The sequence below is a fragment of the Trachypithecus francoisi genome, unplaced genomic scaffold (assembly GCF_009764315.1).
Source record: "Trachypithecus francoisi isolate TF-2019V2 unplaced genomic scaffold, Tfra_2.0 Lachesis_group2, whole genome shotgun sequence".
NCBI lineage: Eukaryota > Metazoa > Chordata > Mammalia > Primates > Cercopithecidae > Trachypithecus > Trachypithecus francoisi.
The window spans coordinates 114,497,297-114,509,199 of NW_022681465.1; the positions used below are offsets into that span (position 1 = coordinate 114,497,297).

At 50.6% G+C, this 11,903-nt stretch overlaps 1 protein-coding gene across 1 annotated transcript in view; it reads right to left on the reverse strand.

Moving 5' to 3' along the window:
• Nucleotides 1-11,903, reverse strand: part of COL23A1 (collagen type XXIII alpha 1 chain) — a 365,686-nt gene that overhangs the window by 62,946 nt on the left and 290,837 nt on the right. Inside the window, 1 exon segment of the mRNA XM_033180209.1 lies at nucleotides 8,441-8,485. Coding sequence (XP_033036100.1) covers nucleotides 8,441-8,485 — 45 coding nt within the window.

Here is an 11,903-nt window from a genome sequence, read left to right on the forward strand (position 1 = left end):
AAAACATAGGAATAAATCTTCATGGTCTTGAGTCAGGTAACTGATTCTTAGAGATAACACCAAAAGCACAAAGTACAAAAGAAAAAACTGATAGATTGGACTTTACCAAAATTAAACTGGGGAAAAATGAAATTATACATGTATCTCAAACCAAATATAAAAAGTCAGTTCCATATAGATTAAGGATTCAAATGTAAAAAGTAAATATTCAGAAAAAATATGAAAGAGTATCTTTTTTCACTGGAGGTTGGAAAAAATTTATTTTTTCTTCAACTTTTAAGTCCAGGGGCACATGTGCCAGATGTGGATTCTTTAGAATGTTCTATGCATGAGATCACGCCATCTGCAAACAGAGATCATTTTACTTCTTTTCCCATATGAATGTCTTTAATGTCTCCTTTTTGCTTAATTGTCCTGGCTAAAACCTTCAACACAAAGTTAAATAGTAGTAGCAGAGGAGTGAACATCCTTGCCATGTTCCTGATATCAGGGGTAAATTGTTCAGTCTTTCACCATTAAGTATGTTATTAGTTAGCTGTGGGTTTTTCATAGATGCCCTTTATCAAGTTGAGGAAGTTTGTTTTTAAATTCTTGATTTGTTGAGTGGATATTTACTTATTTATTTATTTAATGATGGAGTCTCGCTCTGTCACCCAGGCTGGAGTACAACGGCGCGATCTCAGTTCACCGCAACCTTTGCCTCCCAGGTTCAAGCGATTCTCCTGCCTTGTCCTCTCGAGTAGCTGTGACTACAGGCATGCACCATCACACCCAGCTAATTTTTGTATTCTTAGTACAGATGGGGTTTCACCATGTTGGCCAGGCTGGTCTCGAACTCTTGACCTCAAGTGATTTGCCCGCCTTGGCCTCCCAAAGTGCTGGGATTACAAAGTGAGCTATTGTGCCTAGCCTGAATCGGTTTTTTAAAATAATGACAGGTTGTGGATTTCATCAAATGCTTTATCTGCATTTACTGAGACGATCATGTGGTTTTTATCTCTTATTCAATAATATGATGTACTGCATTGATTTTGGATGTTAAACTAACATTGCATTTTTGGGTTAAATCCCACTCAGTTTATAATCCTTTTGCTGGATTCCTTTGCTTGTATTGTTGAGGATTTTTATGTCTGTGTTCATAAAAGACATTGGTCTATAGTTTCTTTTTCTGTGATGTCTTTGTCTAGTTTTGGTATCAGAGTTAATCTTGCTTCAGAATGAGTTGAGAAGTGTTCTCTCCATTTCTTTTTTTTTTTTTTTTTGAGACGGAGTCTCGCTCTGTCGCCCAGGCTGGAGTGCAGTGGCTGGATCTCAGCTCACTGCAAGCTCTGCCTCCCAGGTTCACGACATTCTCCTGCCTCAGCCTCCCGGGTAGCTGGGACTACAGGCGCCCACCACCTCGCCCGGCTAGTTTTTTGTATTTTTTAGTAGAGACGGGTTTCACCATGTTAGCCAGGATGGTCTTGATCTCCTGACCTCGTGATCCGCCCGTCTCGGCCTCCCAAAGTGCTGGGATTACAGGCTTGAGCCACCGCGCCTGGCCTCCATTTCTATTTTTTAAAGGGTTTGCGAAAGATTTATTAATTCTTCAAGTGTTTGTTAGAATTCATCAGTGAAGCCATCTGATTCTGGGCTTTTCTTTGTAGAAGTTTTTTGATCACTGATTGAATCTTTCTCTTTGTTACAGGTCTATTCAGATTTTTGACTTCTTCTTGAGTCAGTTTCGGCAGTTGTGTCTTTCCAGGAATGTGTCCATTTCACCTGTTATCTAATTTGTAGCATACAATCGTTAGAAGTGTTTCCTTTTAATCCTTTTCATTTTTTTAAGGTTGCTAGTTATGTACCTTCTTTCAGCCCTGATCTTGGTAATTTGAGACTCCACTGTTTTTCTTAGTCTAAAGGTTTGTCAGTTTTGTTGATCATCTCAAAGAATCAACTTTTGGTTGTGCTGACTTTCTCTACTGTTTTTCTGTTTTCCATTTAATTTCTTTTTACCCTGATTTTATGATTTTATTTCTTTTGCTTGCTTTGGGTTAAGCTTGCTCTTATTTTTCTAGTTTATTTTTATTTGAGACTAAGAATGGCTTTGTCGCCCAGGCTGGAGTACAGTGGCACGATCTCAGTTTACTGCAACCTTTGCCTCCTGGGTTCCAGGGATTCTCCTGCCTCAGCCTCCCAAGTAGCTGAGATTACAGGCACGCACTACCACACCAAGCTAATTTTTGTATTATTAGTAGAGAGGGGGCTTCACCATGTTGACCAGGTTGGTCTAGAACTCCTGACCTCAGATGATCCGCCCACCTCGGTCTCCCAAAGTGCTGGGATTGCAGGCATGAGCCACTGCACCTGGCTACTCTCCTTCAATTTTCTTTTCTTTTTTGAGACAGAGTCTTGCTCTGTTGCCCAGGCTGGAATGCAATGGCATGATCTCGGCTCACTGCAACCTCGGCCCCTCCAGGTTTAAGCAATTCTCTGCCTCAGACTCCACAGTAGCTGGGATTACAGGCGTGTGCGTGCCACCACGCCTGGCTAATTTTTTGTATTTTTTCTTCTTTTTTTTTTTTTCAGTAGAGATGGGGTTTCACCATCTTGGCCAGGCTGGTCTTGAACTCCTGACCTCGTGATCCAACTGCCTCGGCCTCCCAAAGTGCTGGGATTACAGGCGTGAGCCACTGTGCCTGGCCTCAATTTTCAAAGATAGTTTTGTCAGGTATAGATTTCTTTGTTGATAGCTTTTTTTTTTTTTTTTGAGACGGAGTCTTGCTCTGTTGCCCAGGCTGGAGTGCAGTGGCCGGATCTCAGCTCACTACAAGCTCCGCTTCCCGGGTTCACGCCATTGTCCTGCCTCAGCCTCCCGAGTAGCTGGGACTACAGGTGCCCGCCACCTTGCCAGGCTAGTTTTTTGTATTTTTTAGTAGAGATGGGGTTTCACCGTGTCAGCCAGGATGGTCTCAATCTCATGACCTCGTGATCCACCTGTCTCGGTCTCCCAAAGTGCTGGGATTACAGGCTTGAGCCACCGCGCCCGGCCAATAGTTTTTTTTCCTTTTGTCACTTATTGAAAATGTCATCCTACTGCCGCCTTTTGGCTTTCATGGTTTCTGATGAGAAACCAGTTGTCAGTATTATTGAGCATCCCTTTTCTGTGATATGCTATTTCTTTTCTTTCTTTCTTTCTTTTTTTTTTTATTTTGTAGAGTGATATGCTATTTCTCTGATGAGGCTTTCAATATATATATATATTTTTGAGACAAGAGTCTCACTGTGTTGTCCAGGCTGGAGTGCAGTGGCATGATCTTGGATGACTATAACCTCCGCCTCCCAGGTTCAAGAGATTCTCGTGCCTCAGCCTCCTGAGTAGCTGGGACTACAGGCACGTGCCACCATGCCCGGCCAAGATTCACTTTTTTTTTTGGCTTTTAGCAGTACAACTATGATGCGCTTAGGTATGTATCTCTTTGAGTTTATCATCCTTGGAGTTTGTTGAGCTTAGATGAGTAGATTCATGGTTTTCTTTAAAATTAAGAAGATTTGGCCATTTTTTTCAAATATTCCTTTGTTTCTTTCTCTCTCTTCTCTCCTTCTGGGACTATCATTATGTGTATGTTGGGACACTTGATAGTGTCTTTGGGGCTCTGTTCATTTTCCTTCATTCTTTTTTCCTTCTGTTCCTTAGGCTGGCTGATATCAACTGACCTATGTGCAAGTTCTGATTCTTTCTTCTGTTGGCCCAAATCTACTGTTGAAGCCCTCTACTGAATTTTTAATTTCAGTTATGGTACTTTGTGAGAGACTGGGGCTCTAAGACAGGTTTTTAATGGACATGTACAGAGCCCTGCACATGCATGTGCCTTCCATATACCCAAGAATAAGCTGGAGCTTTTCAAAGCTCCTTTGAACATCTCATTCCCTATATTTTTATTTTAAGTTTTCTTTTCTTTTTTTTTTTTGAGACAAAGTCTCGCTCTGTTGCCCAGGCTGAAGTGCAGTGGCACGATCTTGGCTCACTGCAAGCTCCACCTCCTGGGCTCAAGCAATCCTCCTGCCTCAGCCTCCCAAGTAGCTGGGACTATAGGTGCCGCCACCATGCCCGGCTAATTTTTTGTATTTTTAGTAGAGACGGGGTTTCACCGTGTCAGCCAGGATGGTCTCGATCTCCTGACCTCGTGATCCACCCACCTCGGCCTCCCAAAGTGCTGGGATTATAGGCGTGAGTCACTGTACCTGGCCTATTTTAAGTTTTCAAGTCATCCACTGGTGTTATCACCTCAAGCAGCTTCAATGGTCAACAATTGCTGCTGATTATTTTTGTTAAGCACCCTGGGGACAGGGCTCTTCCTTCTGAGCAAGCTGTGCATAGGCCACCTAAAGACAAGCCTTGAGTATGGTACTTTTCCATGGAGCTGCCTGACAAGTTAAATAGTGACAACTCTCTGGGGATGGGCATTTGCAAGCTTCCAACCTGTTCTGCTTCCTCCAGCGGTTGCTAGTTTTCACAAACAAGTATGTGGTGGTGACATGGCTGGGTTTTGTGTTTTTCTTTTCTTGTTTGTTTGTTTTTTGAGAAAGAGTCTAGCTCTGTTGCCCAGGCTGGAGTGCAGCGGCACAATCTCAGCTCACTGCAACCTCTGCCTCCTGGGTTCAAGCGATTCTTGTGCCTCAGCCTCTGAGTAGCTGGGACTGCAGGTATGTACCACCATGCCTGGCTAATTTTTGTATTTTTAGTAGGGATGGGGTTTCATCATGTTGGCCAGGCTGGTCTCAAACTCCTGGCCTCAAGCAATCCACCTGCCTCAGCCTCCCAAAGTGCTGGGATTACAGGTGTACACCATGCACGGTTTTTAAAGCTGTTTTTGAAGGCTACCATGGAACTTGAGAGAGAACATTAAAATGCTACAAATCTCACTGTTCTTATCAATAGCAAGATTCAGATATTTCCTGAATAAACATTTCTTGGGCTGCTGCAAAACTTTTGTTCATTTCTAGAGTTCTGAAAAGGTCAGTCTTCTCCATTGTTTTTGCTCCTTTATGGAGGAAATCTTCAGAGTTCCTCACTCCACCATTCCAGAAGTGCTTCTTCCATTGGATTTTTAGAAAGAGTTTCTCGGGGACAGGGCAGATAAAAGGCCCTAGCACGGAAACCGCCGATGCAAGGCTAGCAGCTGTGGAGAGCTGGTAGTGCCTCCATTTGTCTCTGTAGGTTTGTGTAGGCACTGGCCAAGCAGTCTCCTAACTGTGTTCCTCATTTGTCCGCAAGGCCCTCTTTCTCTCTCCCTTCTCTCCTCCTTCCCATCAATAAGCATTTATGGACCATCTCCTGAGTAGGGGCCTAACCCAGCCCCTGCCCTGAGGAGCCCATGCTTTGGTGGAGAAGCAGGACAACTCTGCAGACCAGGCCACCGCCCCAGGTGTGGGAAGCGCTGAGATGGAGGGAGGTATCTAGGGCTGTGGGAGCAGGGGAGAGTGACGGACACTCTTGAGGATAGGAGGGTCTGGGAGGACAGAGGATCCTGCCCAAGACCCTTAGAAAGAAAGTGGACCCCAGAGTGCAGGCGCAGTTCTGGGATTCTCCAGCTAAGAAGCCAGCCAGGGGAAGGTGGGAAATCCATTCCATTTCAGACAGACATAGAAACACTGCAGGACTGTGGAGCTCCTACTGGGAGCTAGGGAGGCCCCTGCCCTGAAGGCAGGCAGGATCACCCTATCTGCAGGTCTGCAGCAGCCTCAGGAAGGCTTTCCAGCCAGGCACTGCCCTACCTGGCAAAAGGAGCCTTTCTCTGCGGGTGCCGTGGCTCATGCCTACAATCCCAGCACTTTGGAAGGCCAAGGCGGGTGGATCATCTGAGGCCAGGAGTTCGAGACCCGCCTGGCCAACATGGTGAAATCCCACCATCTCTACTAAAAATACAAAAATTAGCTGGGCATGGTGATGCGTGCCTGTAATCCAGCTACTCAGATGGCTGAGGCACGAGAATCACTTGAATCTGGGAAGCAGAGGCTGCTGTGAGCTGAGATTGTGCCACTGCACTCCAGCCTGAGTGACTGAGCGACTCTGTCTCCAAAAAAAAAAAAAAAAAAAAAGCCAAAAAAGCCTTTCTCCCAAGGGACACAGGAAAAAGGCCTCTTTATACACAAGGGAAGGCAAGAAAGCCAGGATGTGCATATGTGTGTAACTATCTAGAGATAAACTCAAGGCCCAGCCAAGGCCAATCAGAGAGGCACATCTGTTCTGTGCAGCTCACTTCACTGTTTTTGGACAGGCAGACGATCGGGACACCGCGCAGGAAAAACAACGAGGGGGTGGGATCCTGCCCACCCCTTGGCCAGCAGCTGGCCTCTGGCAAGATACTGTACCCCTTGGAGCCTCAGGTTCCTCGTCAGCAAGTGGGTATAATAACATATTCTTATCTTGCAGTGCTCTGAGGACCGCACGAGATAAAGGACTTGAAAGAGCCCAGCACAGGGCCAGGGGCCCAGTGCGTCTGTCTTTCCTTGACTTTGAGGTTGTTTTAAACTTGAGTCGTAAGTTAAATGGAGTTTGAAGTAAGCTGAATAATATCATACTTGGCCCTAAAAAAGTGACTCTGTGTTCCTCATCTCCTTCCAAAAATCATGTCAGGAACTTATAATAAAAGGCAATAAAACCTTTTACAAGGGTAGAAAATAAGAACGGAGTAATAAAGTGTGTATTTGGCAGGGTCTGGGGAGATTACAAACAGAAGCTAAAGGAAGCTCCAGCTACGGAACTCAAAACAGGCTTCAGCTTCCAGAAGTCAAGGCAGAAAGAGACATGAAAGGTGCTTCTTGCTGGTGAGCGCTAAGGAGTGTATCTGGAGGGCCTCTGTGTAAGGAACTCAACACTGCAAACCCAGTGGAACAAGGAGGCAGAAAGCCTGTGCCCAGCTCCAGGGAGAAGAGTCTGAGGCCTGGAGAAAATCTGCCACTGCCTCCTCTTGGGTCCAGTCAGCCTGGGGTCCTCCTGGTGGTGAGCTGGCCTGGCTTCGTCACCATGGCCACCTTGTAAAGTTGCTTAGGGGCGGGGCATTCATTTATTCGCTATTCCGTGCACATTTACATGCCTGGGGGCTGCCTCTGCTTAGTGCCGGGTGACACCTCTTGGACATAATGGTTAGAGGTGTTTTTGGAGGAGATGCTTGAGCTGGGCTTGAAGGGCAAAGGGTAATGATCTTGGGGTGGGAGTCCAGGTAGAGGAGGTGTTCTGGGTGCAGGAAGACGTAAGAGTGAAGGCTCAGAAGCTGGAGGGCCCTGGACATCCATGGTGAGGCTGGAGGTGGGGGCATGGCGTTGGGGGTGATGACAGCTGCAGGAGGCTACAGCGGTGAGAACAGAGAAGAGGACACGGGTCCAAGACATGGCGGAGAAGGCTCACGAGGACTTGGCATGGGCAGGGAAGGGATCGAGGATGTAGCCAGGTGTCTACACAGGGAAGCAGGTGGCTAGTTGCCTCCTCCCTGCGATGGGGAAGCCCAGGGAAGAAAGCTGGGGGAGAAGCTGGCTTCAGCAGGGCAATGTCCAACCTCGGGGACCCCGTGGGGAGGATGTGGCTGGAGGCAGGGAGAGGACATGGTCAGCATCACAGGAGTGGGAGACTGTGGGAGAGAGGAGAGGAGAGGGCCAGGGAAGACTCATTCACAGGGCAGGTGGGTCCTGTGAGAATGGCAAAGGAGCCAGGGTCACAGATGAAGGGGGAAGCGTAGCCGACAGCCGGGATGAGGGGGGAAGTATAGCTGAGAAAGCCAGGACTGCCCGGCATGGGGGAGTGGCCAAGGGTGGGGGTCAAGAAAGAGAAAGACAGCAAAGCCTCCGGGGTGGCCCTCAGAGGTCAGCGTGACTTTAGCGAAGACGATGTCAGAGGGCTTAGGGAAGAGTCCCTGGGCGAAGGGGGGCAAACTGCTGGGGACTGGACAGGGGGAGTTCTGGGTGAAGCAGAGACAGCAGGAAGGAAGGGTGGCGAATACAGGTGCCTCTATGTGCTGCAGGGAAGGGAGGTAGGGGAGTCTCCTCCTGGCGGCTCTGCCAAGGAAGGACAGGCCACATCTGGGGAGGGATGAAACCCACAGCAGAACCGGGTTGTGCTGAAGGACCCCTGGGGGAGGTCGTGGCTGGTGGAGTCATCACCTTCCGCCTCAGAGAGGGGAGACTAGGGGCCGAAGTGTTCAAGGCCAACAATGAGATTCAGGGGATGGCTGAGGGAGAGGGGACAGTCCTGGAATTGTGAATGCCAAGAAGCCTGGGAAAGGCAGTACTGGGTGCTGTGGCCTCAGGAAACAGCGGCTGGACTTGGAAGGGGGAGGAGCACCTGCCCAGGGCCAAGGCATGAATCAGGGTGGGGAGCAGGTGGTCAGGCCCTGCAGCCAGAACCCTGGGCCATGGTGGCTTCCAAGCCTCCACTCAGGTGCTGAGAAAAGCTGGGACTCACCAGGGTCGCCTCTTCTCCCGGGCTTGCCACGCCGTCCAGGGGGCCCTAGACAGGAAAACAAGAATGCATTCACTGAGAAGGGAAGCCAGGGGACTTGGCTGCGTGGGGTATGCCCCGCCCACCCACCTGTCTGCTCGCAACAGCTTTCTGCAAGTGGCCTGCCCGAGGGGGTCTGCTGGCTGCAGAGGGGAGACACGTGGGGAGAAATCCCTTCCTTCTGCCACTACCTCGCCTGTTCCACCAACCCCCCTCCCCAGCTGGCCGCATCCCTCATGCCCCACGTACCCATTCTGTTATTTAATCATTGGTTCACTTGGTCATTCCTAAGCCCTCCCTCAATCACAAAGCTTCCCACGGGATGCTCCTGAGGCAGACGCGTTTGCAGCTGAACTTCAGACTTAGGAGGAAAATAAGGGTGGGTTATCTTAGGAAAGCCCTGAGAAATGCTTCTGAATATTCACTAAAGTAAAACAACAAAGTCAACGTAACAAAGAGGCCATCACGGCTGCGCAGCGCTGAAATTCAGTCACGACAGGCACTAGCGATCCGCCTGCAGTCCTCCACCACTCGCTGGGGCCTCCAGCTCCTCCTTCCCCAGAGCCAGGGAGCTGCTCAGCCGCCTTCTAGGCTTCCCGTCCACATCTGTCCTCCATCCACGGACTGTAAGCCCTTCTGAATTTATGGTGCAGACCCCACGACCTCCGCCACTAGCCCTTTGCCCACGTCAGACCCCGAGACCAGAGTGACTTCAACGCTGAAGGAGGCGCTTTGGCTCTGGCCATGGCAGCAGAGGTCTGAGGCCTCCCTCTCCCTCCCCTCACCTCTGTGGCGCTCACTGCCATCCTTCCCGGTGCCCCTTCTCGCCCGTTTCAGTGAAGCTGGGTGCAGGTACAAGATTGCAATGTGTAAATGGCGTTTGATACGTCTTGCTCACCCACTGCATGCCAGGCTCTGGGCTGGGCCTGGAGGCAACAGTGGGACAGGCTGTGACCCTATGACAAGGCACTGCCCTTTCCTGCAAAAGCCAACCTCAACCCTCCTCAAGAGTTTCCAGAACAACCATGAAGGACACGCAGGAGACTGGCCCCGATCACGTCTGTGGCAGGATGGAAAAATGAGTGTGTGTCTGTGCGTGTGTGTCTGTGTGTGTCTCTATGCATGTGTGTCTGTGTGCATGTGAGTGTGTGAGTCTGTTTCTGTGTATGTATCTGTGTATGGAGGTTTGTGTTTGTGTGCATGTGTCTGTGTTTCTGTGTGTGTCTGTGTATGGAGGTTTGTGTCTGTGTGTGTAGGTTTGTATCTGTGTGCATGTGAGTGTCTGTGTGTGTCTCTGTGTTTCTGTGTGTGTGTGTATGTAGGTTTGTGTCTGTGTATGGAGGTTTGTGTCTGTGTGTCTTGTGGGAGGTGTTTCCCAACTTTTGTTAAGGGAAGGGGAGGAGGGAGGGCCAGTCTCTGAGAAACAGCGAGAGAGAAGAGATCCCTTCAGGTGGAGAGGGGCCCTCAGTGCTACGCTACACGCCAAAAGCTTTGCAGGCCCAGGGGTCAGGCGAGAATGAATTTCTTGCCAGCTTCATGGACTGGAGACTTGAGGTGAGGATGGTTAAACAAAATTTAAAAATGAAAAACATGCTACTTCTTGCTTCCCTGTGTTTTAAGGGCAAAAACGCACGCCAGGGACGTAGCCCTTGGTTTCTCCCATCCTGGACATAGACCTTGAATTTGGGGTTTATGCTGGAATTGCCAGGGGCTGTGTTGAGCTGGCAAGGCCAGGATTCCGGGACCCCCAGAACAGACAACAGCTCCTTATACTGTGTGGGTTTATAGCTTATGAGGCATCTCCAGGCCCACGCTCTCGGCCGAGGCCTGCGACACCCACACTGTACAGCCAATTACCTTCCTATCTCCACGTGCTTGTCCCACCAGCATCTCAGACCCATTGTGGCCGAAACACCTGCCTTGATCTCCTCCCCAGTGGCCTGTGCAGGGCTGATGGTGCCTGGGAACTTCCGGAGTCAGTCACACCGGATGACTGGCCCTGGTTATTAACTAAGCCCCAGGTTTGGGGGGCAGGTCAGCACCCTTGGGGGGTCCTTTCCTCCTCTCTGGGCCTGTTTTCAGTGAGAGCGATGTGTGGGAATGGGAACCCCCAGAACACGCAGCACCGTGTTCCTCTGGCTGCAGGAGGAAGAAGGCCCAGTGGCCACCCACAAAGCTTCGGGGCTCTTGCCAGGCCTCAGGTTGTGCTCAGCTCAGCAAAGCTGCTGGCCCCAGGCCCCAGGCAGAATGTGGGGCACAGCAGGAAAGGGGCCATGAGTAGGGGAAGAAGCCAGACTCTGCTCGATCCAAGGCAAGGCAGCACTGTGCTTTCCTGATGGGCACCACTGGTACGACCAGGAAGTTCTCCGTCTGGGTAACTGAAGCCAGATGAGGACATTTGCCTGCGTCAGGGCGGCTGAACTAACGGATTTGTCTGGTGGCTCTCCTGGGTGGCACGGTTAGGCAGAGGCCGATGGGGAGGGATGCTGGCAGGGTGGGCAGCTGCCCAGGCAGGGTAGGGGGCCTGCCTCCCAGCGTCACTGGGTAGTGCTCCCTGCAGGCCTGAAGCTGGGCAGGACTGAGGTGTTGCTGGGCATGCTGGGCCTATGAGCCGCAGGCCAGGCAGGTTGGATGTGACCCTGACTGAAAGGGTCCTCGTGGTGGGAGAGAATGAAGCTGGTCGTGCACACGCCTGAGGGCTGATCCTAACCAGGCACAGTGCTGGGGGCGCCATGTGGCCAACCTGCAGGTGAACAAGTGGTCTACCCTTCATTCTGAGCTCTGGACCTGAATGTCCAACTCCACGGGGAGGCACCACTTCCAAACTCAAACTCACCTCCCGACTTCCGATGCGCCCCCCGCCTCCCTTGTTACTTAAAGTGCAGGTCCCAGCAGCACCCAAGCAGCCAAGCTAGAGACCCCCCGGGCATCATCCTGCCCCAGCCCCCAACCTGGACCCCTTCCTTCTCGGCATCAGGCAAACGCTGCCCCTGCACTCGGTCCCCCGCTCTGTCACTCGCCCTTTCTGCCATGCTCGATTCTCCCTCCTGGCACAAAGGAGCTCCTGCAGTAAGCACTCTGCATCTTAGGCAGCTCTGTGTCCCCAACTCCCACCACAGGACAGGACCAAGTGATGTGTGTTCAGGGGAGCAAGGAGAGAGAAAGGGAGGAAGGGAGGGAGGGGACAGGCAGGGAGGCCTCAGGTCTCCTCACTGCTTCTGGGATTTTCCTGAAAAGACTGCAAGTCCAGCAAGCTCCAGGGCTTAGGAGAGACACAGGGCCACCTGGTCTGATGTGCACGTGCCAGTGAGATAGGGAGTGCCTTCCACCCTTCCTTTCCCGGACTGCGAGAAGACAGGCGGTGAGGCCCTGGGAGAGGGTGAGTGTGCTGGAGCTGGGCTTCCTGCTGACCGTGGGCTCCCACACT